The 23,005-nt window shown below is 50.0% G+C and overlaps 1 protein-coding gene across 1 annotated transcript in view; it reads left to right on the top strand.

Moving 5' to 3' along the window:
- The window catches only part of OMA1 (OMA1 zinc metallopeptidase), a 601,584-nt gene that overhangs the window by 194,062 nt on the left and 384,517 nt on the right, over positions 1-23,005 (top strand). Inside the window, exon 4 of the mRNA XM_085602499.1 lies at positions 19,509-19,682. Within this exon, the coding sequence (XP_085458625.1) occupies positions 19,509-19,682 (174 nt within the window). The remainder of the gene's footprint in view (positions 1-19,508; positions 19,683-23,005) is intronic.

Raw genomic sequence — 23,005 nt, forward strand, 5'->3', positions numbered from 1 at the left:
GTAAAATGTATACATTTTCCAAATATAAAGGGTTTGACATCACTACATATATGAATGTCAAATAACTAAACACCTGTTAGACACCATCTCAAAAAAAACTTGTTATCATTCGAATTAACTGGGGTCTGGATACACCATTGACATGTGTTCCAATTATCATTGAGACAAGAGAAATTATCAAATCGAACTATATCTGGCCTTAGCTGAAAAGAAAGGTGAGCCCTGGGCCATACATATAACATGTGTCATCTGCCTGTAGCATCTGATTACTAGACTGTTTTCTGGTTATCTGACGAAATTTAGGATCCGACATTTCATCTTGTTTTTTGTAACGTACTGCAATGATCTATATTTAGGGCTAATGATAAAAGCTGTAGCCTGGTTGCAGAGAGTCCAAAACCGGATTACGGGGTTCTTGTCGGGATAGCCACGCTTGTTAAGATGGAGTCTCCAGGCGCACGTGAAAGGTGATAGTATTCATTCGCGATCTCCACAATTCCACCAAATCACAACATTAGATAAAACAATCTCCTCGTTGTCTCGCCCGCCCCTCAAACGGAAGCACCCAGCATTCTAAGGCAGCCTCATGATCAACACAAGGGCAATACCACTAAGGGAGAGAAGGAGGGGGGAGGAGGGAAGGGAGCAGGAACACAAGGAGCAGTGTATCTATAATAAAATTATAATATAAGTAAGAAGGTAATTAACATACCAACAATATGTAAGAGAATATAGCAACGCTACTACTCAGCACTTCGCATGGGCTGCTTACTAGTAAGAGGGTACTGTTCAAAACTGCCTGCTCGGCTTATCCTGCCTTTTATAAAATATTTCCTTAAAACCTATTAAAAAATATTTCAGAGCTTCCTCCCTCACGATCCCTTCTGGTCATCGAATGTGCTTCTTTTAACAATCCCTCGAAATAATTTTGCCCTAAAGAGAGGGAGACCTTTTTCATTCCTGGCCTCCAAACTAGGGAATTATCTTCCCCTCCATCTGTTAGCTGAAGCTAATCACCTAAGTTTTCATACATGTTTGAAGATATGTCTGTTTCAGTAAACTATATTGCTTTTTCCGCTGCCCGGTGCCTGGACACCCTTGTCACAACCACATTTCATAAATTTAGCTCATCATCATGTGATAGTGTACTAGTTGATAGCTTAAGGCTAGTGGTACACGCCTGGTTTAAAAGCACTGTATTTCTCAAATTGGCATCTCCTGGAGCTACAGAAATGATCAGGCAGCAGTAATACAAACCTCACTAAGACTGTTAGGGAAGACCATCTAGAAACTCTAGCTGAACACTGGCCACGGTCTCAAGTGGCATGTGTAAGTAACAGAAGGTACCACATATTGGCATTCGGCCTATATATGTGAATTATTAGGCAATGGGTCTCATCAAAAGAACAAAGGGGCACATGCCTCAAGGTAATCATTTGCAATTACCAAATAGAAAATTTTAAGGATTCGCTATTTGGTATTCGCAAAGCCTATGCATGAAGGATTAGCAATTAATCTTGCGAATCCTTAACATTCCCTAATAGTGTATCGCAAATTGCGAATCGTTATTAGGGAATGCATTAGAACACTGGGATTACCAAAATTGCAAATGCAATTCCAAGGGTGCTAGGGGGCCTAAGGCCCCGCTGATGCACCCCCACCAAAAAGGTAATGTGTGCACATGTGGTGCACACACATGCCCGAAGGACATGTGTGTGCACCACATGTCACTTTGAAAACTGCACTTTTGTGCATTTTTCAAAGAATGTGCCAATTACCATCAACTTGAAGTTGATGGTAATTAGCGTTTCCTAAATGCACAGTTTACATTTAAGAAAGGCTTGTTGCATCACGTTTATGGAATCGCAAATTGCGATTCCCTAAATGCATTCGCAATTTAGGTAATCTCAAAATATTGCGATTACCTAATTTCCAAATGGAAATGAGTTCATGCATAAAAAAAAGGCCTTTTTCCATTTGCAAACGAGCCGATTCTGCGAATCAGCCCGTTTGTGAATGGAAAAAAGGTTGATGCATGTGGCCCTAGGTCTGCTATTTTATCTGGTAGCAACCCCCAGTTCTCATATCCACTAGCCACACTGCACTTGTTCAAGCCAGGTCTCATAGCTCTAATGTAGCAGCAGAAAGAAAGAGACCATCCTCCAGGGCTCAATGAAACACTGCAGCTGTATCTGATTGTTGGTAGCAGTTAAGCCTGTATATATCTAAATATGGCCTTTGTGTGTATAATACAATGACAAGGATATGCTGCACACCCAGGTAAGAAAGCACTTTGCTAAAGCCCTTCTCTAGGACTCCAACAAGGTTCAAAAGAACTCCTCCCCAGACCACAAATTCATCACACATCCCAGCTACAGTGACAAAGTACATGGCAATTGCAGTGCCTCATGTGTTCTGTGGTGGGACAGATAGCATGAAACCCCAACACTCGAGGGAAGCTTCACATAAGTGACTATGTTGTGTCCTTTCGGGACCCAAGAATCACAATGCGATCTTGATCTCAGATTAAGGCCTAGAGACTGGCGGAGGAACAACTCTGTTGAAGTGTATTCACTCACTGCTTCACTGCTCAGGAACAATTGATTAAGGAGTGCCGCAAAAGCTGAGCAGATTCCACCTCAAGAATTATTCTTCAAAGAGTATCACTAATATGCTGATGACGGCCAATTCTATCTGAAGGATTTCACCCCCACATTTATTGCCCTAGTAGCTTGACAACATACACCCTAGATGACCACGCATCATCTTAATTTCAAACCTAGGAAAACTGAATTCTGCTCATCTGCCCTACTCTTGCTCCACCCCAGTCCAGAAATGTCAGACTCCACCAGCATCCTAGACTGCACCCCAACCATTATTGAAAGTGCCATATCATTAGGATATTCGATTAAATCATCTCACAAACATATTAGCAACGTAGCCAGAAATATTAGTCATCAACTGAGACTAATCTGTGGGATTAAATATTTCTTACTGGAACAGAATCTCAAAGATGTTGTCGAAGCATTTGTTTTATTCAGAGTGGACTACAAGAATGCTGTTCTCTCTGGCGTTCCTAAAATCACCATGTCCCTCTAAAAGCTGTGTTGCATGCAGCAGCATGCCAGTGCCAAAATGCACTAACCTCCGAATCCAGATTCTTCAAGAGTGATGAAAGCTTCCACACTTCTTCAACCCCACAGCCAACCTTAGATGAACACTATGTAGATAGATCTAGGGAAAGGGGAATGGGACAAGAAAGAGAAACATAGTTGGTGACTGTCGTCACACTGTGTGGTTGTACAGCTGGGCCCAATCTGAACTGCAAGAGCATTGCTATGTAAAGACAAGAGGAGGATTTTAGTATCCTTGCATTGACTGTAGGACTGTATTATTGACATTGGCAACTAATGTTTGATTTTAGATCTGATGTACCATTTGATACTCTTTATTTGCTACTCTCCGCTCTGGAATGAAACTATATTTCTGTTTGTAGTGTAAAAGTTTAAACATAAACTAAAAGTTTCATAGCTAATGAATAAACTTTTACACTATGAACACCTCCACTATCTGGGGAAAAAGGTGGAACATCTCGGGAAGCACTCACCATCTTTGCAGCTCTAGCACCGTTCTTTTTGAAATCTCCCACTTCAACAAAAATAAAACACAGGGAACCGCTCTTTCTGCTGTTTACCTCTAACTGCAGATTGCTCCCTTTTAAAATATTCCAAGGTGCCACACTGGATCTAGACAGTTTTTCACCAGTGGCTGGTGCCATATTGCTTGTGATTTCCTCCAACCGTAGAATTGATGAAACGAAGCAGCAAATAAGCGCTGCCCCTGTGTGCTTATGTCACTTTCTTTTCTTTCGGTGCCCTTCTACACTGATCCAAAGCTCCACTTTCACATTTGATGGTTTTCAGATGACTCAAAAATTGTGCCAGGGAAGATATCTCACCTGACTACAACAGGATTCCATGAAACTCACACAAAGTACATATGGTATCTAAAGTGAAAAAGGAGAGGAGACCACAGAGAAAATGAGTGTCTCCTGGGAAGATTAGTTCTTTAAGGACGAGAACCCTCACTCATCCGAAGGTGAAATGCTTCATCATTAGGTTCCCTCCTTACACCAGGACTGCAAGGTACCTGGTTGGGCTACAACTTACCAATGGGGAGGAGCTGAGGTGTTGTCAATCTGATCAGCAGACGTTGACAGGGAGTGAGGGGAAGCGTGCTGGAAAAAAGAGATAAAGATACAACTGTCCCCAAATGGGCTGTACTGAATTTATTTGGATGCCTTGTGGGGTAGAGTTAAAAGTCAGAGAGGACTGGGGTATTCTCAACAAATATACCCCCGTTGTGTGGACAACATGTTTCTGCCAATCGGCGACCCCAAGGGGTTCTAAGGCATTTGTGAGGACCCAGAAGCATTCAAAATGCCATCCAAAATCATTTAGCACAGTTCCTCTTTCTTGTGCTATAACTCAGTACACTTAGTGCCTAACACTATCCACAGTGATGCCCAGTGAGAACGATAAAAGGGTCAACTTACCTAAAAATATGGAGGTGTAATCCACTCTCAATCCTGTAGGTAACAACTTAACCACAGAGCTGTACCATAGTCATAGGGAAACAGCTGAAGAGAGAGAAACACTAGTGCAATCACAGAATGATGCTTATATACATAGTGGCTAAACAATGCAGGACCTTGAAAACAAACAAGCGAAAGAGAACGGCGTATCAAGAGCAAACTACTATGTCTTGGCCTGGTCCCTATATATGTATTGTTAGACCTGGGATCCCTGGTTGGCTGTGGTAGGTACCTTAGGCCAAATAGGGACCCGCGGTTCCACGTCAGGGAAAGGAAGGTCACCTTCTGAGATAGCCCCGCTCACCCCCTTGGTAGTTCGGCACAAGCAGCCAGGCTTATCTTCAAGGCAAATGTGTAAAGTATTTGCAAACACCCTCACAGCAACCCGATGATGACACCACAAATAGACTCCACACGAGTTTTATAAAAACGAGTATAAACTTTATATAAAAAGATATACGATAAGCCCACACAATATAAATCCAACAAATGCGTATTTGTATTATTCCTTCTAGCCGGTTGTTAGGCCAGACAGCACTTGTAAGTTCTGGCAATATTAATGAGCACTTCTAAACAGTCTTCTGTAATCCTAACACCATGTTATGCAGATCGTAATGCTAGAATCAGGCACTTTTGCAATGTAAAAATAATGCAATGTGTACGCAACAATCAGTCACTTTGCAATGTAAAAATAATGCAATACGTAACACAACAATCAGGTACTTTGCCATGTAAAAATAATGCAATGCGTAATACAACCACCAGCTGCGTCGTTATGCAGAAATAAGGCAATGCGTAATACACTAATCAGGTAGTTCGTTATGCAGGAATAATGCAATGCGTAATACGCTAATCAGGTAGTTCGTTATGCAGGAATAATGCAATGCGTAATACGCTAATCAGGTAGTTCGTTAAGCAGAAACAATGCAATGCGTCATACGACAATCAAGTAGTTTGTTACGCAGAAATAATGCCATGCGTCATACACTAATCAGGTAGTTCGTTAGGCAGGAATAATGCAATGCGTAATACTCTAATCAGGTACTTCGTTATGCAGAACTGATGCCATGTGTAATATGACAATCAGGTACTCCGTTATGCAGAAATAGCATAATCCATAATACACATCGGCACCGATCACGGTGCCTTAGGCGGTTTCTCCGCCACTCGTGCTGACTCGTAGGAAGCTTCTGACAACAGTTGCCCCCCACACATGTATGGTATAACACAAAAAGTGCAGCTCCGCACTCCGACCCCGGTACTGCCATTCCCTTGGCAATACGGGCCACGATACGAGCCGAAGCAGAGGCTCGCGCTGCTGAAATGAGAAAGAGGCCGAGAGCGTCTCCCTCCGAGCCCGCGCCCCACCCCAGGAGTCGACACACGTTACCTGGGGGGCGCAAACTCACTCTCCTTTCCTCGTCCAGCGACTTGCTCCTCCGATGCAATCTTTGGGACTTGGCAACAGCAGGCTCGGGCTTGCGGCTCAGCTCCTCTGGGGCTGTCGGTCCAGGCCGCTACTGCTATGAAGATCTCAGGCTGCCACAGGGCACACAGCATCGCTGACACTTCCTTGAGCTTCAGGTGCACGATCACCGGGCACTCCACACAAAGGTCTCAGGCTGCACGATGAACACGCACACAGCGTCACTGAGACTCACTTTAACTCCGGGTGCACGATAACAAGGCAATCCTCACGAAGGTCTCCCGCTGCACAAAGCACACGCACACAGCATTGTGGAGACTCACTTGGATCCCGGGTTGCACAATACAAGGCAATCCTCACAAAGGTCTCATGCTGCACAAAGCACACGCACACCGCGTCGATGAGACTCACTTGTATTCCGGGTGCACAATAACAAGGCAATCCTCACGAATGTCTCACGCTCCACAAAGCACACGCACACAGCGTCGTGAGACTCACTTGGATTCCGGTGCACACAATTACTGGACAATACTCACAAAAGGTTCAGGCTGCAAAAAGCACACGCACATAGCGTCGCTGATCCTCGCTTGGACTCCAGGTGCCCACGATCACAGGGCACTGCTTACGAGGGTCTCAGGCTGCAACAAGCACGCGCACACAGCACCGCTGAGACTGTCCTGGAAACTTTTGTGTTCCTGAGTTTCCGCAACAGGGAGCCAGCTCACCTCGGGCCCTTGGGGATAAGTTACTTCAGGACACAGCACAGCAAAGTCCTTTCAAGCAGGGGGACACAGCACACAGCAAAGTCCAGGCCAGCCCCAGAACACGCAGCCAGGGTCTGTCCTTTCGTTCAGTCTATTCAGTTGTTTCTTCCTTGGCAAAGGTTCCTCTTGACCACGTAGTAGCCCCAGTATTGTTCAATCTTGATCAAGCCATTCTCCAAAGTTCATGGGCTTCAGCTCTCATAGTTATACCCCTCAATGGCTTTGAAGTTTTTGTGTTCAGGGGGAACTGACCCCTGGTCAAACCAGTTTTGGGTGCCTTCCTGCCAGTGACACTTTCTTCCTTTGATTCTGGATTCTCAATCACTCAGCAGGAGATGGGACAATTGTTTTATAGCAGCAACCCAGGCCTCTTCACCTCTAGGGGCTACTCCTCCCCCTACACTCCAGATGCAGGTCAGCCTGTGACTGTCTCACCTCCTCCCCTCCTGCATAGAAAGGGAAGGGTAAGGTCTGGCAAGTGAGTGCACTTGTCAGAACAACATGGCAGTTTAACCAACTGCGTGCAGGCACTGCAATGGCAGGCCTGAGTTCCCTTTTTACGGCTACTTGTGTGGGTGGCACAAGTAGTGTTGCAGGCCCAGTAGCAGCATTTGCATTACCAGCCCTGGCCCACATAGTGCACTTTACTAGGGACCTGACTAGCAAGGCAAACTTACCAATCATGGAAAACCAATTACCATTAAACTTTATACAGGGAACTCTTGCACTTTGACACTGTTTAGCAGTGGCAAAGTGTCCAAAGCATCTAAGTTGGCAAAACAAAATCTGTCACAGCACCAAAAATAGAGGAGGTAGAGGCAAAAAGTCAGGGGTAATCACGCCAAGAAATGCCAGGTCTAACATGTATTTATGGGTAAAGTATCTGGCCCGACTTCCATAGGGCAGCTAGATGTGAACTATGTGTCATATAGTCATAGTGATGTCCTAGACTGCTCTGTGAAGGCTATTCATTTTAAGTAACACCGAGCCACCCAAGGTACCTTTGTTAAAAGGCCTACAGAGGATCATGCTAAAGTGCGGCTTAAACAAGTGCATCTGGTTGCATGGAAGTTTGTATAATGAACACCTCTAAACTGGTAGGGTTCCAGCCATACCAGGACTACAAGAAACAGATGTCAGTCATGTACCCACACATTGTGGGCCTCTGCAATCAGGGAGCAGGAGGTAAAAAAAACGGCACTGAACATAAGAAGAGGTTAGGTTAAAAAAAGAGATACTGCTCTCACTTCAAGTAATGGGGCCTCTTGTGGTTGAGGTCATAATGTCAGTGCCGGGCAAAGCCCCCTTTCTATTTAAAGTCTTCTGGCAGATCAAAGATGCAACATAAGTGCAAGAATGTCAAGGGCACACGTCCCTATCCTGCCACTCAAATTTGAGAAGTCATAATGGTGTCACTGGAAGGGTCCAATTTCTTCTATCTCAGAGCTGGTCTTGTATTTGCTTTCAGTGTGCCCCTTATTTCGCAGGCCATAATTGACTCCACAGCAAATAACGCCCTAAAGGGAGGCCAGTCTGCCAATTTTTCAGACACTACCTGTGCTTCTTAAGGCCCTGTGAAGCAGCAGGGGCTCCCAGCTGGACTTCCACTGTCAGGGACAACACTGACTGCCTCAATTGGCCCTGTTGTCTGGCCCATACTGAAGAGTGTGCAGACTGACACCCCAGCCACAGGGTCTCTGTCGGTTCCTTCAGTGCCAGTGCCACTGTTGAGTCTGCCGGCGCTGGAGCCAGTCATAAAGCTGGTCTCTGTTCTTGAGCCAATATCAACACCCACCAGGCCTTTGTTGCACTATGAAGTGACAGGACATCACAGTCTGGATGACCAACAGCTGCCTAAAACTCAACGCCGAAAAAACAGAAGTCCTCGTCCTGGGAACCACCCCTTCAGCTTGGGACAAAACCTGGTGGCCCACTGCCCTCGGAAGCCCACGTTCCCCCTCAGACCATGCTAAAACAAGTCCCTACTCCATAAACTCCAGATGATACAGAACACCGTGGCCAGACTCGTCCTCGGCATCCCCCGGCACGAACACATCAGCCAACACCTGCGGAGACTCTACTGGCTCCCCGTGGAGAAGAGAGTCACCTTCATGATCCTCCCTCACGCCTACAAATGCCTACATAACAACGGACCCAAATACCTCAACGACAGAATAAACTTCCACGTACCCAAAAGAAAACTCCAATCTGCCAACCTTGCACTAGCTGAAACCCCACGCATCCACAGAGCCAGAGCAGGCTGAAGATCTTTCTCTCACATTGCAGCCAAGGCCTGGAACGAACTACCGACAGACATCAGACGCGCTCCCTCCCTGGACACCTTCAGGAAGGCTCTCAAGACCTGGCTCTTCGGCTGAATGGATCTGCATACCCCCCCCCCCCCCCCTCAGCGCCTTGAGACCCTCACGGGAGAGTAGCGCGCTTACAATTCCATGATTGATTGATTGGTTGAAAGGTGCAACAAGGGATTGTACAGCCAGACCTTCAGTCTCAGCCTTTTCCTAGATGCCAGTAGTATCAGTGGATAGAGTCCCTCTTCATCTTTGACTCCGATGTGGTGCAGGACATACCTAATGTCCCTCATGATGAGGAAGAAGCCAATTTGATCGCCCTTCACTTCACTGATGAAGGGCTGCCCATGGTCTTGCAAAATGCCAGTGGCCTAAATACAGTGTGATAGACTGAGCTGGACTCCCCACATGGTCCACCAATGGAAGAACGTGCCTCTTTTGCTGTAATGGTGCAAAAAGCAGCAGATTTGATAGACTTGCATTTCCTATTCTGGAAACCAAAGCAAATTAATTGACTGAGGTTCTTTAGCTGAGCTTCTATTACCATCTAATGAGGCCATTACAGACACTCGCAAGACTGCTTTTTCTAAGCTATGCTAAGCCCCTCTGGCTAGCAGACCTGTGTCTAAACACCACAGACTAGACCCTGGTGACACTGATATTTTTTATGAGAAACTGAACGACTGCTAGCGTTGTGGGCAGGCATCATGTCAGTTTTAATGCTTTTCCTTAGTATCTCCCAGATAGGGAGTCAAAGCATATAAATGGCTTTAGCATGAAAATATTATCCTCAGCTAGCCTGGCTTTACGCTCTTTGAAGGAGGTGGGCCTTCTGGGCAAATACACCCATGACTTATGGGATACGGCCAGTGAGTTCTTTGGAAGACCCTCCTTTCTCACTATAGAGGAGAGTTGTACATCCCAATCTCCACAACCAAAACCTCCATGCATGGAGATTGAGTGGCAAAATCTGTTGATATCGGCTGTGGGAAAGGTTTGTGTACCAATGTGGAGGACCATCTGTATTTTTTTAAAGGCACTTTTTTTATTTCAATTTGTTTTTTTATTAGGGTTTTGCATGCATTTCATTACATTGAACTTTCGCTTATATATACTCCAATCATGTTATTACATCATCATCAACCGTGGCGTGATCTATAGTGAGTGGGTGCTGTAGTCCGTTAGATGCCGAGGGTACCTGCTATAATCGGTAAGGCTGGTCGCCCCCTAGTGCGCTCTGCTCGGTCCCCGTGTATGTCTGCACGGTAATGTCGCCAGCGTCTGTCTCTATCGGGGTCAGCACTACCTCCCCAATGCAGTGTATGCGACGTACCCTTCTTTCCCAGCTTCACTGTCAGGTCGTGTATCTAGGACCGCGGCGTGTGAGCCGTCAACCGGGGCTACTACCGCCGACAGGGCGGTTTGGAACGGGCCCTAGGGAGGGGGACCCCCAAACCGTGAGAAAGACGGGGAGGGGAAAGGAAGGGTGTAGGATGTGAAAAATGGATGGGGGGGTGGGGGTGCGGGACTGGTGGCGGCGAGGTTCTCGTGCCTGATTGTGGGAGGACTGATGGCTAGTGCGAGCGATCCGTCCTGAGGCCTACCTAGGAGAGGGGGGGGGGTCGAGCCCGTCGGTTGTCGCCTGTCGCGACACAGGGGGCCGGGTCCGCGCTCGCTCTCGCACCTAGGTACGCTGCCCACCTACGGAGTCGTCCGCGACCTCCGCCAGGCCGGGGCGGCCAGGGGAAGCCGAAGAGGCGTGAGGGGTAAGCTGTGTCGCGTCTGGGGCGTCCCTCGACTCGTAGTTTTGCTTAAAAAGGATGAGGAGTTGCGCCCATTCCATAGATATCGGGCGTTTACGGGCGCCCTTCGCCTCCTCCTCCCTTAACAGTTCCTCCTCAGCTGCTCCCCATTTGAGCACTGCGCCTGCCCATGCCGGTGTGGACGGTCCTCCTGGGGCCCTCCAATGCATCGCGATATTCCTCTTCGCGAGGAGCACGGCCAAGGACATAAACTTCCATTGCACCTTCGCGGTTTTCTTCGTCGGGGACAACCCCAGTGCGCATTCCTCCCAGGTGGCGGCAGCCGGTATTTCAGTTGTAGCTCGCACGGTTTGGTACACCTCCCCCCAAAAAAGGTGTATGGAGGGACAGGCCCAGAACATATGCTTGAAATCGGCGTCCGCCAGGTGACATCGGGGGCAGTCGAATCGCGCATCGGGGTAAAACCGGTGGAGTTTGTCCGGAGTAAGATACGCCCGGTGGAGAATGTTGAATTGGATATTTTTAAATCGCGCGTTCCTGGACACCTTTTTGGGGGACTCCAGGGCTTTGCGCCACTCCGCATCGTTGAATACGCGGCCTGCGTCGTCCTCCCACGTTTCCCGGAGTTTGTCCAGGGAGACGTCCGCCAACTCCCGAATCGCTTTGTAATGCCAGGTGACTAGGTGACTGCCCGCTCCCATACGCAGCACTGTGTGCAATACCGGATGCGTCGGGGGTTCCCCATCGCGTGGGCTCCAGAAGCGGCCGCTACTTTCCAGCAGCTGCCTGTGTCTCAGGAATTGTCCGTGGGGGAGGTCATACCACTCCACCAGCTGTACGTACGTCCTCAACTGCCCCTCCTGAAACAGCGCCTCCATCTCTGTGACGCCGTGGTCCGTCCACACCTGGAGGGCCCTCGCGGAATAGTGTCCGTTCCGTCGCGGGAACCCCACCAGAGGGAGCAGGGGGGAATACAGCGGCCGTCCCCTTGACATGCGGTGTATCCGCATCATGCAGCGGCGGGCTACGACGACCTGAAGCGGATGTGTGCGTATCGGCTTCGAGCCCGGCAACAGCATACGCCGGATCGCGGGCAGTGGTAGTCTACCTGCATCCGTGACTGTCTCCTCCACATGTCGCTCCGCCGTCCACTGGGATAGCCACTGGAGCTCTGCCGCGAGAAAGTATGATTCGAAGGACGGGGCTCCCAAGCCTCCGGCCGTCGTGGGTAGATACAATGTACGCAGCGCTACTCGGTGCCGACCGCCCCCCCAGATCAAGGTTGCTAACAGCGTGTCTAGTTCCCGGAAAAAAGCACCGGGTGGGATTATTGGAAGGTTTGCGAAGTAGTAGAGCATTCGCGGCACCATGATCATCTTCGCGATTGCGACGCGTCCTATAGGTGCTAATGGTAGTGTCTTCCAGAACCCCACTGCCGAGCACAGGCTGGTCAGCGCCTTCCGGTGGTTTCCCTCGAAGAGGTCTCTGGGGGAGTGGTATAGGCGCACCCCCAGATATCTGGGAGGAGTCCCTTCCCATTTCAATGTCTGAGCACCTAGCGTTACCGTCAGAGGTCCTGCGTGTGCGCCCAAAGGGAAGACGGACCATTTTTCCCAGTTGACCCGGAGTCCCGAAGTGTCCCCGTACTCCTGTAGTGTCGTCCAAATGGATGTGAGGTCAGCCGATATATCACGGACGTAGATCAGTAGATCGTCCGCATATAATGACACGCAGTGGGTGACGCCCGCTATGGGGATCCCCCAAGTCTCCCCCTCCCGTCGCAGCCTAATGGCCAGGGGTTCCATCGCCAGAGCGAAGAGGAGAGGAGAGGAGAGAGGGGGCAGCCCTGCCTGGTCCCGCTGGTCACCGGGAACGAGCCGACACAAGTCTGCCGATTCTCACCCTGGAGGTGAGGCTCCCGTACAGCAGCTGTGTGTAGGCTAGCAGCACAGGCCCGACGCCCATACGACTCAAGACCTCAAACAGGTAAGGCCACAGCAAGGTATCGAACGCCTTTTCTAGGTCCAGGACCAAGCACGCCTTGGGATACCGCCCCTTCGTCTGGTCCTGGACATGAAAGAAGCGGCGCAGATTGTGTGAGGTGTTACGTCGGGGAACAAACCCACACTGGTCTGGATGCACCAGCGTTGGGAGAATCCGACTGTATCGCTCTGCTAAAATTTTCCCGAGGATCTTGCAGTCCGTGTTCAGGAGCGTTATTGGTCGATAGGAAGCCGAGAATACGGGGTCTCTATGTTGCTTCAGGAAGGTCACCACGACCGACGTCCGCATCGAGTCTGGGAGCAGTTTACGAGTTACCGCCTCCTCGTATATGGAGACCAGGCGCGGCGCCAGCAGCGTCACAAACGCGTGGTAAAACTCGATCGGGAGTCCGTCCGTACCCGGCGTCTTTCCGCGGGCAAGTGCCTTAATCGCCTGTTTCACATCGACCGCGAGAATCCGTTTGTCTAGGTCCTTGCCGATGTCAGGGGGGATCCCGGGCAGGGGCGACTCGCCCAGGAAGCCGGCGAGATCTCTCAAGGGCCCGACCCGTGGGGCACGGTATAGTGTCGCGTAGTACCCGTGAAAGATGCGCAAGATATCTGCCTGTGAGGATTTTAGTTGCCCGTCTGGGGCCATGAGTTCTGTGATAGGATGCGGCGTTGTGTCTTGTTTGGCCAACCAAGCCAGGAGAGATCCCGCCCTATTCCCCTCTCGGTGCGTTCGAGCCGCGTATGCGCGAAAATTGTATTTACGCAGATCACGCAACGTAACCGCATGGGAGGTTTTGGCCTCTGAGAGTTGTGCCACTGTGGCGTCGCCCTGATCCACCCTCTTCGAGAGTTCCATGAGCTGGGACTCCGCCCTTTGCAAGGCCTTGTCCAGCACACTCCTTACCCCAACTACTTGCTGGATGCAGTGGCCTCTGGCGCTCACCTTAAATGCATCCCACTCCACCGAACGTGTGGACGCCGTATTGTCATTCCGGCGGAAGTGGCCCTGCATGAACTCCTCAAGTGTTTGACGGAACACCGGGTCTGTGAGGCATTCTCGAGGCATCCTCCAAGTCGGAATCGGGGGGTGAGGTGGTTTCCAGCGGAGGACCATAGTGTGCGCGTCATGGTCCGACACTATCCTGCCGAGATAGTCCGAGTCCTGTACCAAGGGCACGAGTGACGTGGAGCAGAGGAACCTGTCTAAACGGACCCTCAGATTATGCGGGATCGAATGGAAGGAGTAGAGCTTCGCAGTGGGATGGTGGGTCCTCCAGATGTCTGCCAACCCCCATTTGGCCGCCCATCTGCGGAGGTCCGCGGCTTGCTTGTGTGCAGGGGAGTGGGCCTGTGGGGGATGTGAGCGGTCCAGGTGTGGGTCCAGAGTGCAGTTGTAATCCTCTCCCAGGAGCCATAGGACTGAAGTGTGTTGTGCTAATGTGCGTGTGAGTGTGCCCCAGAATCCCTCCTGTTCCGTGTTGGGGGCATATATACTCCCTATCAGTAGTTGTTGACCCTCTAACAATCCCGTCAGCATTACATATCGACCTTCTCTGTCTACGACTGTTTTGCTCTTTAAATGGCACCCCCGGTCTGATCCATACTAGGGCGCCTCTGGCGAATGCGGAGTAGGTCGTGGCGCATATTATGCCTCGCCACTTTTTCTGTAGCCGGTCCACTTCCCCTGCCGTCAGGTGTGTCTCTTGTAAGAGTGCAACTTGGGCCTTTTGTCGCTTGATGTAGGCATAAATAGAGTATCGTTTGCGTGCGGTGTGCATGCCTCAGACATTCAGTGTCAGGAACTTTGTCTGTGTTAGGGGAGTTGTGAGGTATGATGTGGGAAGTCATATATATGCGTCCTCATTGTGTTGCAGACCCCACGGTCGTCGCTCCCAGCCCCACGCCCGCCGCCTATCGTCCGTCCGTGCACTGTGTCGTCTATGGCGGTCACCTCGCCCGCTGCAGGAATGGTAGGGAAGAGGTATGCAAGGAGGGGGGTGAACTGTAACAACGGTGGGAAACAGTCCAAATACTGGGGGCGCACCGCGCAAGGCGGTGTGCCCAAACTAGTGATCATGGTGAAACTTTAGTTCGTAGCTGTGGGGGTGGTGGTTCTGGTGGCTGCCGACTCCCGCTCTGGCGGCTGTCCGTATATTGTTAACGTCTATAGATGTCCTGCCCCGTATCGGGCTCTTTGGCGTAGTTCGTTCCATTCGATTAGCAGGGTTGTGCGTGCTCGTGTCCCGTCTGTTCTGGTCTGTGGGCTTCTTGTTAGATGAGAGTGTCTGCGGTCTGAGGGGTCACCACCGGGGGTGTCACCGAGCCCTCTCGTGACCTCGGCGTGGCAGTCCTTTCGTCGTCAGAGCTGAAGATGTGGGGGCCCCGCTCGGAATCTGTTTCCCTGTCCTGTGGGCTCATAGTGGCCACCGCCTGGAGTGCCTTCCGGCGCTCCGCCATGATCTGTGCGAGGTCCGGAGAGCTGGTGGAGGTAGTGCCGGTCCGTGCACTAATCTGCGTGGAGGAAGCCCCTCGGCGTCTGCGATCCGGACACCTGGATGTCCTCCTCGGGCGCGGGCTGGAGCTGTCCCCGGGGTGCCGTGCGTGTTGTTCCGCCCATGTCGCCGCCTCTCCTGGGTCTGTGAAGAAGTGTGTCTCGCCTCCATAGATGATCTTGAGGCGGGCCGGGAAAAGGAGCGCGTACTGCATGCCTCGCAGGCGCAGGGTGCGTTTCACTGCTTGGAAGGTGGCGCGCCGCTGTTGGACCGCCCGGGAGTAGTCCGGGAACAGCATGACCTGTTTATCCTTTATCTGCAGTTGTCCCTGTTGCCTGGCCGCTCTGAGGATAGTGTCTCGGTCCCTATAATGAAGGAGCTTGAGTAAGAACGGGCGAGGAGGCATGCCCGGTTGCGGCCTGCGTGCCGGCACTCTGTGGGCCCTCTCCACAAAGAAGAACGCTGTGAGGGCGTCCGCTGGAGTGAAGGAGGCTATCCAGTCAGTGATATATTTGACCGGGTTAGGCTCTTCGATTCCTTCCGGCAAATTCACGATGCGAATGTTACTCCGTCTGGAGCGCCCTTCTAAGTTGTCCGACTTGTCCTCCAGTGTCTTTATACGGGTTTGGAGGTCCCGGAGTGTGCTCCCATGTTGTTGCACCTGTGGTTCCAGCGTCTGGATCGTGCTTGCGCTGTGCGTGACTTTGTCCGCCAGTTTCCTGTGGTCGTCTCGGAGGAGGCCCAGGTCCGACGCCAACTCACCGAACTTCCCCTCCATCGCCACTTTAGAGTGTTCTATGGCCGCCAGGACCTGATCTAGCTTCCTGGACGTGTGGTCTTCGGTGACGGGCTCAGTGGTATGGGGGGGCCCCCTGGGCGTTGATGCGGCCACTCGTGACGGGTGCGAGGTCGACGGCGCCCCCGCTGCCTTTTGACGACCTATGGTTGGGGATGGACCCTCCCCACGGTGGTGGGTACGCCCGTCCGCTGGTGTTCGTGCTCGGGTTGGCTCAGCAGGGCCGTTCTCGTGGCAGATTGGTCACCCAGGGAGGAGTCCGCTTCTGGGTCCTGTCCCGTCGTTCCGGGCGCGAGCGCACCGCCCGCGCCCCCCCTGGTCGCCGGCTTGCCAATGCAGGATGTCTGCAGTCCCCCTGTGGCCACGGGCCCGGTCCGTCCTCCGTATGGGGGTGTGCACTCCCCCGTCCCCGGTCTGCAGGGGGGTGAGGACGGTCCCGCCCTCCCGTCTTAGGGAGAGTCCCCCCACGGAGACTCACCGACCGGTCCCCTGCAGCTTGGCCGAACTCACTGCGTCCGCTGTGCGGGCTCTGCCCTCTCCTCGTGTTCCACGTCCAACCCGGTTCTCAGGCACAACGCGGCACGCTCGAGGGGGCCCCCGCTAGGCAGTGTTCCTTGCCTCCTCACCGTTCCCTCCTCCGAGCGAGGCCAGCGACTGCACGCAGCCCGGGCCCCTCCCCGCGGTCTCCTCGATGGCCTGGCTCTGTGCTGGTCTGTGTCCACTGGTATCCGCCCAGGCGGCAATCAGGGCTCTCCGTCCCGGGGGCAGTGGCCGCGCCCCCCCCCCCTCGCCGGGCGATCCGCCTCCCAGCGCCTCCGGACAGTGTACCGGGCCCCGGGCCTGGGGTCCCTCGGTGTCGTCCAGGTCGGGTCTCACCTGTGTTATGGTGCTGGCCGCCGGGTCGTCAGCAGCTTCTCGGGGGTGCAGAGCGGTGTCCGCCGCCGTCGCCCAGCCACTCGGTCTCGCTCAGCCGCGGGGGGGGGGGAGGGGATCAGCGTTCTTCCATCACTTCGCCGCCGCATCCGCCACCATTCAGGGCTGCGCTCCAGGTCCGGTTCTGCTCCACTGTTATGTGGCGCCAATGTGGGTGGCCGCGATCGCCGACCGGGTCAGTCTCGCCGCGGGAGCCTCCGTGGCGCCTCAGGCTCGCCGCTTCTCTCCCGGGCTGGGCGTCCGTCCGCCATCTTGTCTGCGGATCGGCTAGCGGCCGTGCGGTGTCTCCGGCATCACCACAGCCGCCCTCGCAGAGATCCAACGCCCGTCGGCGGTGCCGCTACTGTCACCGGGCACAGTCCGACACTTTCCCGGGTAGGTGGAAGCCTGGGGCAGGTATAGCTGTCAGTTGCACGGGCCGTCGAGCGGGAGCCTCAAAGAGAGGAGTCCGCCATCTTGGCTGGCTCGGCCACGCCCCTCGTGGAGGACCATCTGTATGCCACACTTTCTTATATATTGTTGTTTGTTTTGTCATTGGCCCAGGATGACTTTGCAGTGGGCAATGTTAAAGGTCACTGATGGGCTCTTTCGGGCTTTTTAAGTTTACCTGGTCAGCCGTCTCCCTTTAGTCACCAGTTGTGATGTGTTTTCTGAAAGGCCTGAAGCATATGTTTCCTCCAAAGCTATTCATCATGCTTTAGCGGGACCTAAATCTAGTTCTGATGCTCGTTATGTGTGTGCTCTTTGAGCCTGTGCACAGTTGTTCTACATGGCTTCTAACAATCAACACAGCCTTTCTTATTGCTACCACTTCTGCATACTGCATGTGTAAATTATAGGCACTCTATGCATTATGCCAACACTTCGTTCTACTGTAACAAATTGGTGCTGTGGATTCAGGCTGCCTTCCTGCCAAAGGTGGATTCACTCTTTCATGTTGGTCAGCCGCTCACATTGCCAACATTTTTCGCTCCAACACAGTCCTCGAAAGAAGATGAGTGGCTTTATCAACTTGAGCCTTAGAGAGCTCAGGGTTTCCACATCCACCATATGTTAGACAAGTGTCTAGATGATCAACTCTTTGTGAGGTTCATTGGGACCAAGGAAGATAATGCAGTGCTACAATAGGACTCTGTCAAGGTGGATAGTATGCTATGAAGCAATGTCTAGAAGGCCTGCAGCCTCATTCACCCAGGGCTGAGGCTGCCTAAATGGCATTGGTAAGGGGTGTGCTGGCTCTGGACATCTTTCAGGCTGTGATGTCCGCTTTAGTGCACGTGTTCAGAAAACACTACTGCCTTGATGGTCCGGTTCGACGGGAGGGCCATTTTACCTATTCAGTCCTGCAAGACTTTCTAATCTGACTCCACTCCTCAGACCCTCCGCCTTTGGGAGGTACTGCTGTGGTATCTTTCTAAAGGTGAGGAATCTGCAGTCAGAAGTAATCATCAGAAGTACAACTTATCTCCGGTAAATCTTTTTCTAGGAAATACTCTTATCTACCTGCAAATTTCTCACCGACCTCCTACCCCCATGTTCTGTGGAGTGGAAACTTGTATGTCATATGCTTACAAGTTACATTTGGCACAGTGTCACCTGCTGTTTGTTCGAAGGGCTCTGTGTCTGAGGGAGCAGAAGGAGAACGATTAAGAAACGGACGTTGGCACGCAGGAGTATTGCTATAGGCAGTCGTGTTCTATCACTTCTAGGGCGGTAGCCAGTCACAGCTGAGCCATATTCCACCACCTATTGTTGCCTGTGAGCAATGCTGAAAAAATTTCCATATCCATATCTTTCCCCTCTTTCAGACCTGGAAATATTCTAATGGTGAGGAATTTGCTGATAGAATATCCACTAGAAGGAGCGTCACCAAAGGAAAACTAGTTGTTCTTCTATGAATGTACTCCCAAAGTCTGGGAAATACCTTAATCTAACTTCTCCAACACCGTTTTATTTGCTTTCCAAAAACTTTTACTTCCCTCCATCTCCTTCCCAGGATTTGCCCCTTTTTTTGGAGTCTGATGGGATTGTTTTGTCATGTTATTGTTGGTTGGGAATCTTGGATTGTTCCATGCATAATGGTGCTGTTTGATTTATGAATTATTACTACTGGATTGATAACCTTCTTGTATAATGGTAACTGATTTTGCGTTCACTTGTATGTGCAAATGGACCTTTGACTTTTTACCTGCTTGCTAATGCCTAAGTGATTCTACTTTTCACAGTATTCCTTTTGTGAAGTACTCTGATGCTCTTAGGTCTTGTACATAAAAAATAAAAACTCCCAATATAATAATAAAGTAAATGAAGATCTGAACATTTGAAGCAGCATGCTTGGACGGGGTGGGGGAGGGGGCAGGCACTGTTCTCTGTATACACCCATCAGAAGATCTGCTATTCTACTTCATGATCCTTTTACCCTTTGCTTTCTCAGTTAATAGAAGATTTCAAAGACCAAATGCTACCCGAGAGAGACCCTCGCCATCTTGTTGTCCAGAATGTTGTTGACCACTTGACCGAATGCAACAAGGACTTGCCAGCAATCTCCGAGACTAAATGGGTTGTCCATGTGATTGACAAATCAGAAATGAATGCTTTAGTTCTTCCGGTAAGCAAAATGAAAAGTGAGCATTCAAAATGCCTACATTTTCGTGTTTTATTTACCGTTGCCTAAATGGTTCCCATGTCCTCCATTCCATGCCATGCTTTTAGCTCTGCTAAAGAAAGCAATTTACTCTGTTGTTTATATGGAAAGAATTGGGTTCTGGGTGATTGTTTCTTATTACTGACCGTGCTTTTCAGAGCTAATGAGTATTGGACACATTTGCATAGCTGTTAGATGGTAATAACGTTTCGTCAGCGTCTGTTCTATATCTTTTCCACAAGCATCTGTAGGTATAAACTGGCAAGATTTCGTTTGGTCATAAGATCCCAACAGTTGCCTGCAATATATGTACTACTTAAATTCATACCCAGATTTGGGTTTCAAGCATACTTGTGAAAATGTTTAATTGGAACTTACTAGAAGTTTAATGTGCCACTAGAACGTCTGTAAAATAGAATAGGGTAGAGGCTCAACAAATCACTACAAAAAAGATCTTGAAGGATACTTCTCCAGATTCCTCACCTTGTGAAGATTTCCCCAGAGTGGAAAGACAGAAGCAGTACTACTGCATGTCAACCGGTAGTGTTCTGAGGCCCTTTAGTGACATCACTCCACTCCGGAAGTGATGAGTGGGGCAGCATAAAAGCTCGACCAGGCACGCTGACATCAGATCCTTTATTTCCCCTCCTTCAGATGTGGCTCCAGAGCTTCTCTTGTCTTCTACATGTTTTTTTCACAAAATATTTATTTTCCTAGGTGCGCAAGGGAAGTATTTCACCTCCCATAACAGCGGGGTTTAAACCTTGTGGGTACTGTTCAAACATATATCTGTGACAGATCCCCACGAGGTATGACTGTGGTGCCTGGGGTCAAAGCACTCCTCCCAGGGCCTGCGATGACTGCACCCAGATGAGCCCAAGGGCCATACTTGACCCCGAGGCGAAACTCTACATTGCGAAACATCGGAAGGCTCCACTTAGTGACTTGTCAAAGTTGAAAGAAAGGTCACTTTTCAGCAGATCTTCATCATGGTCAAACTCTTCAGGTAAGACAAAGAAGAAGCACAAAAATCTAAGCAGTGATCTGTCTCCTCCCACCTTTCTCAAACTCCAGAGAGGGCACAAGGGCATCAATGTGCCAATCAGTCTTGCTCCAGAACTCTTGAAGTGCCAACTCCACATCTGGTCCTGATGCTACCTAAATTTCCAGGTACGCCAGTGATGGTGCAGCAGGTTGAGGCCTTCAGGAGTCCATACTGCATGTATTTGGCACACTTGCAGTTCTCTTCGGCACACCAACAGGTCCCAAGGTTCTGAGGAGTCCACTATTCAAAGTCCAATAGTCAGGTTGACCCTCGGTGATGTCTGTGTCTCTTAAACCTGTTTCAGGTTCTGCACTGTCACTTGCACCGTTTCCCTTGACACCAATATCGCCAGTGCCAGAAGAGGCTCTGATGCCCAATTTGAGGCCGCTTTCCAATCCTACCACAGCCTATCCAATAGACAACCCTTCTGACTCCAACACATTGCCTTTACTACACAGCAGAGTTCATACATTATATCGGCTCTTCGGCTCTGATTCAAACAACGATAATGATGAAGGAGATTGATTTATCTCACAAAATGAGGATGACAATTGGTATGAGGACCTACATGATGCCAGTGGTCTGGACATCTCAGACACTGAACTTGTCTCTCCCCCGGTCATGCCACAGAGAAGACTGCTTCTTTTGCTGCTGTCATGTGAAGGGTTGCAGAGGTCCTTGACCTGCAGCTCCTTACCGAGGAGATAAAGATAAATATTCTCACTGAGGTCTTTCTTACTGTTCAGGCCCTTACCGAACCTCCTGCCCTGTCCCAAAAAAACAGTCGACATGAATGTCTACCCTGCATCCCCTCTGATTAGTAGCATAAGCCTCACTAGAGACTTTTGGCATTATTGCACCTTCAAGGGAACTACCACCAAAGAACATTGTAACACGTAACATCTACTGCCACCTACCCACCGGCTGCTAACCTCGGCTCCAGCTATGGTTCAGGTACATCTCCTACCATTAATGCCTCTGCGCTTTAAGGAGCCCTCTGAGGGGAGTTGTCTCAATTCACCATTGGTTTGCTTATCTCCTGCAGTTAGTGGGTTCCTAGTATTGTGCATGTTTCAAAGAAAGCCGCAACAGTCGCTATGATGATTCATGATGTTGCTGACATGGCACCTCTCCAGCAATTCCACAGTGGATGTCTCTGTAAGTGCCCCATGTTTGTATTTTTTATCAATCAATCAATTCTTCTTTATTCGATCAATTATAAAAAGATCATAAAAGCACAGAATAAATACATAATAAAAATGTCATAATCATAAAATATTTCATATCCCACCTAAATATAAAAATAAAAAGAATAAAAACCCATTTGGCCACAAACTGGTATAAGCCCCACTCTAGTATACAGGACAGGGTAACTCGCCGTCCGCCCATGAGTACTGACAACCTCCTCTTCCTTTTTCTCATGCAGGCCCAGATAAACGAGGCTAATGAGAAACATATTAGGGGGTCGGATATCAATTTTAAAAAGAAAAGTGCAACTCGGCATTGCCTAATGGTCTTCTGCTTTAAAATGTGCTTAAGAAGTAATTCCTCTCTTTCTCATTGAGCCTACAAAATAATACCAAGTGAATTAAGTTTGTCTTGAAAGGCTATCACATGGATGTAGACTTAGCTCCGCATGACTATAGGTTTTCTCCGGGTAGCCTAACATTAGAGGGATCATATACATGCGGAACCTCAACAGTATAAATCTGTGCTGTGGGATTGTAACATTTGCTAGATAAAAGAACCCTCTCTCTGTCAGTGGCGGGTTCAGGCGATTGGTAACAACTGCATATTTTTATTTATAGAGTTCCTTCCGCTTATAATCCGCCATTGAGATGAACATACTGGACACCTTTTTCTTTGAGACCCTTCTACAAGTCGAGGGCTCCTTAAATAGATCGTGAAGGCCAATTTCCTTCAGAAATGTTTCCTCATAACCAAGCCACAATGACATTCAACTGTTTTCCATGCTCAAACAATCCCTTCGTATCAGTTGTGTGAGTGGCACTGTTTCCCTCCACCAAATTGAGTGCCACTAAAGGATTGGAGCCAGTTGAATTGTGTCTTGTATGTAGGGGAGGCCCAATTCCAGATGTAAGGTATAATTTGATGAGGAGGGGGGGAGGCCAACCAAGGACTTAAAGAAGTTGTTTTCGGTGGATTGGAGAGTGTTTGTTGCTACCCGGCCCCATACTCCCGTCTCATAGGTTACCGCCGCCTTAACCTTGGCCTGATAGAT

Source organism: Triturus cristatus, chromosome 4_2 (assembly GCF_964204655.1).
Source record: "Triturus cristatus chromosome 4_2, aTriCri1.1, whole genome shotgun sequence".
NCBI classification, from domain to species: domain Eukaryota; kingdom Metazoa; phylum Chordata; class Amphibia; order Caudata; family Salamandridae; genus Triturus; species Triturus cristatus.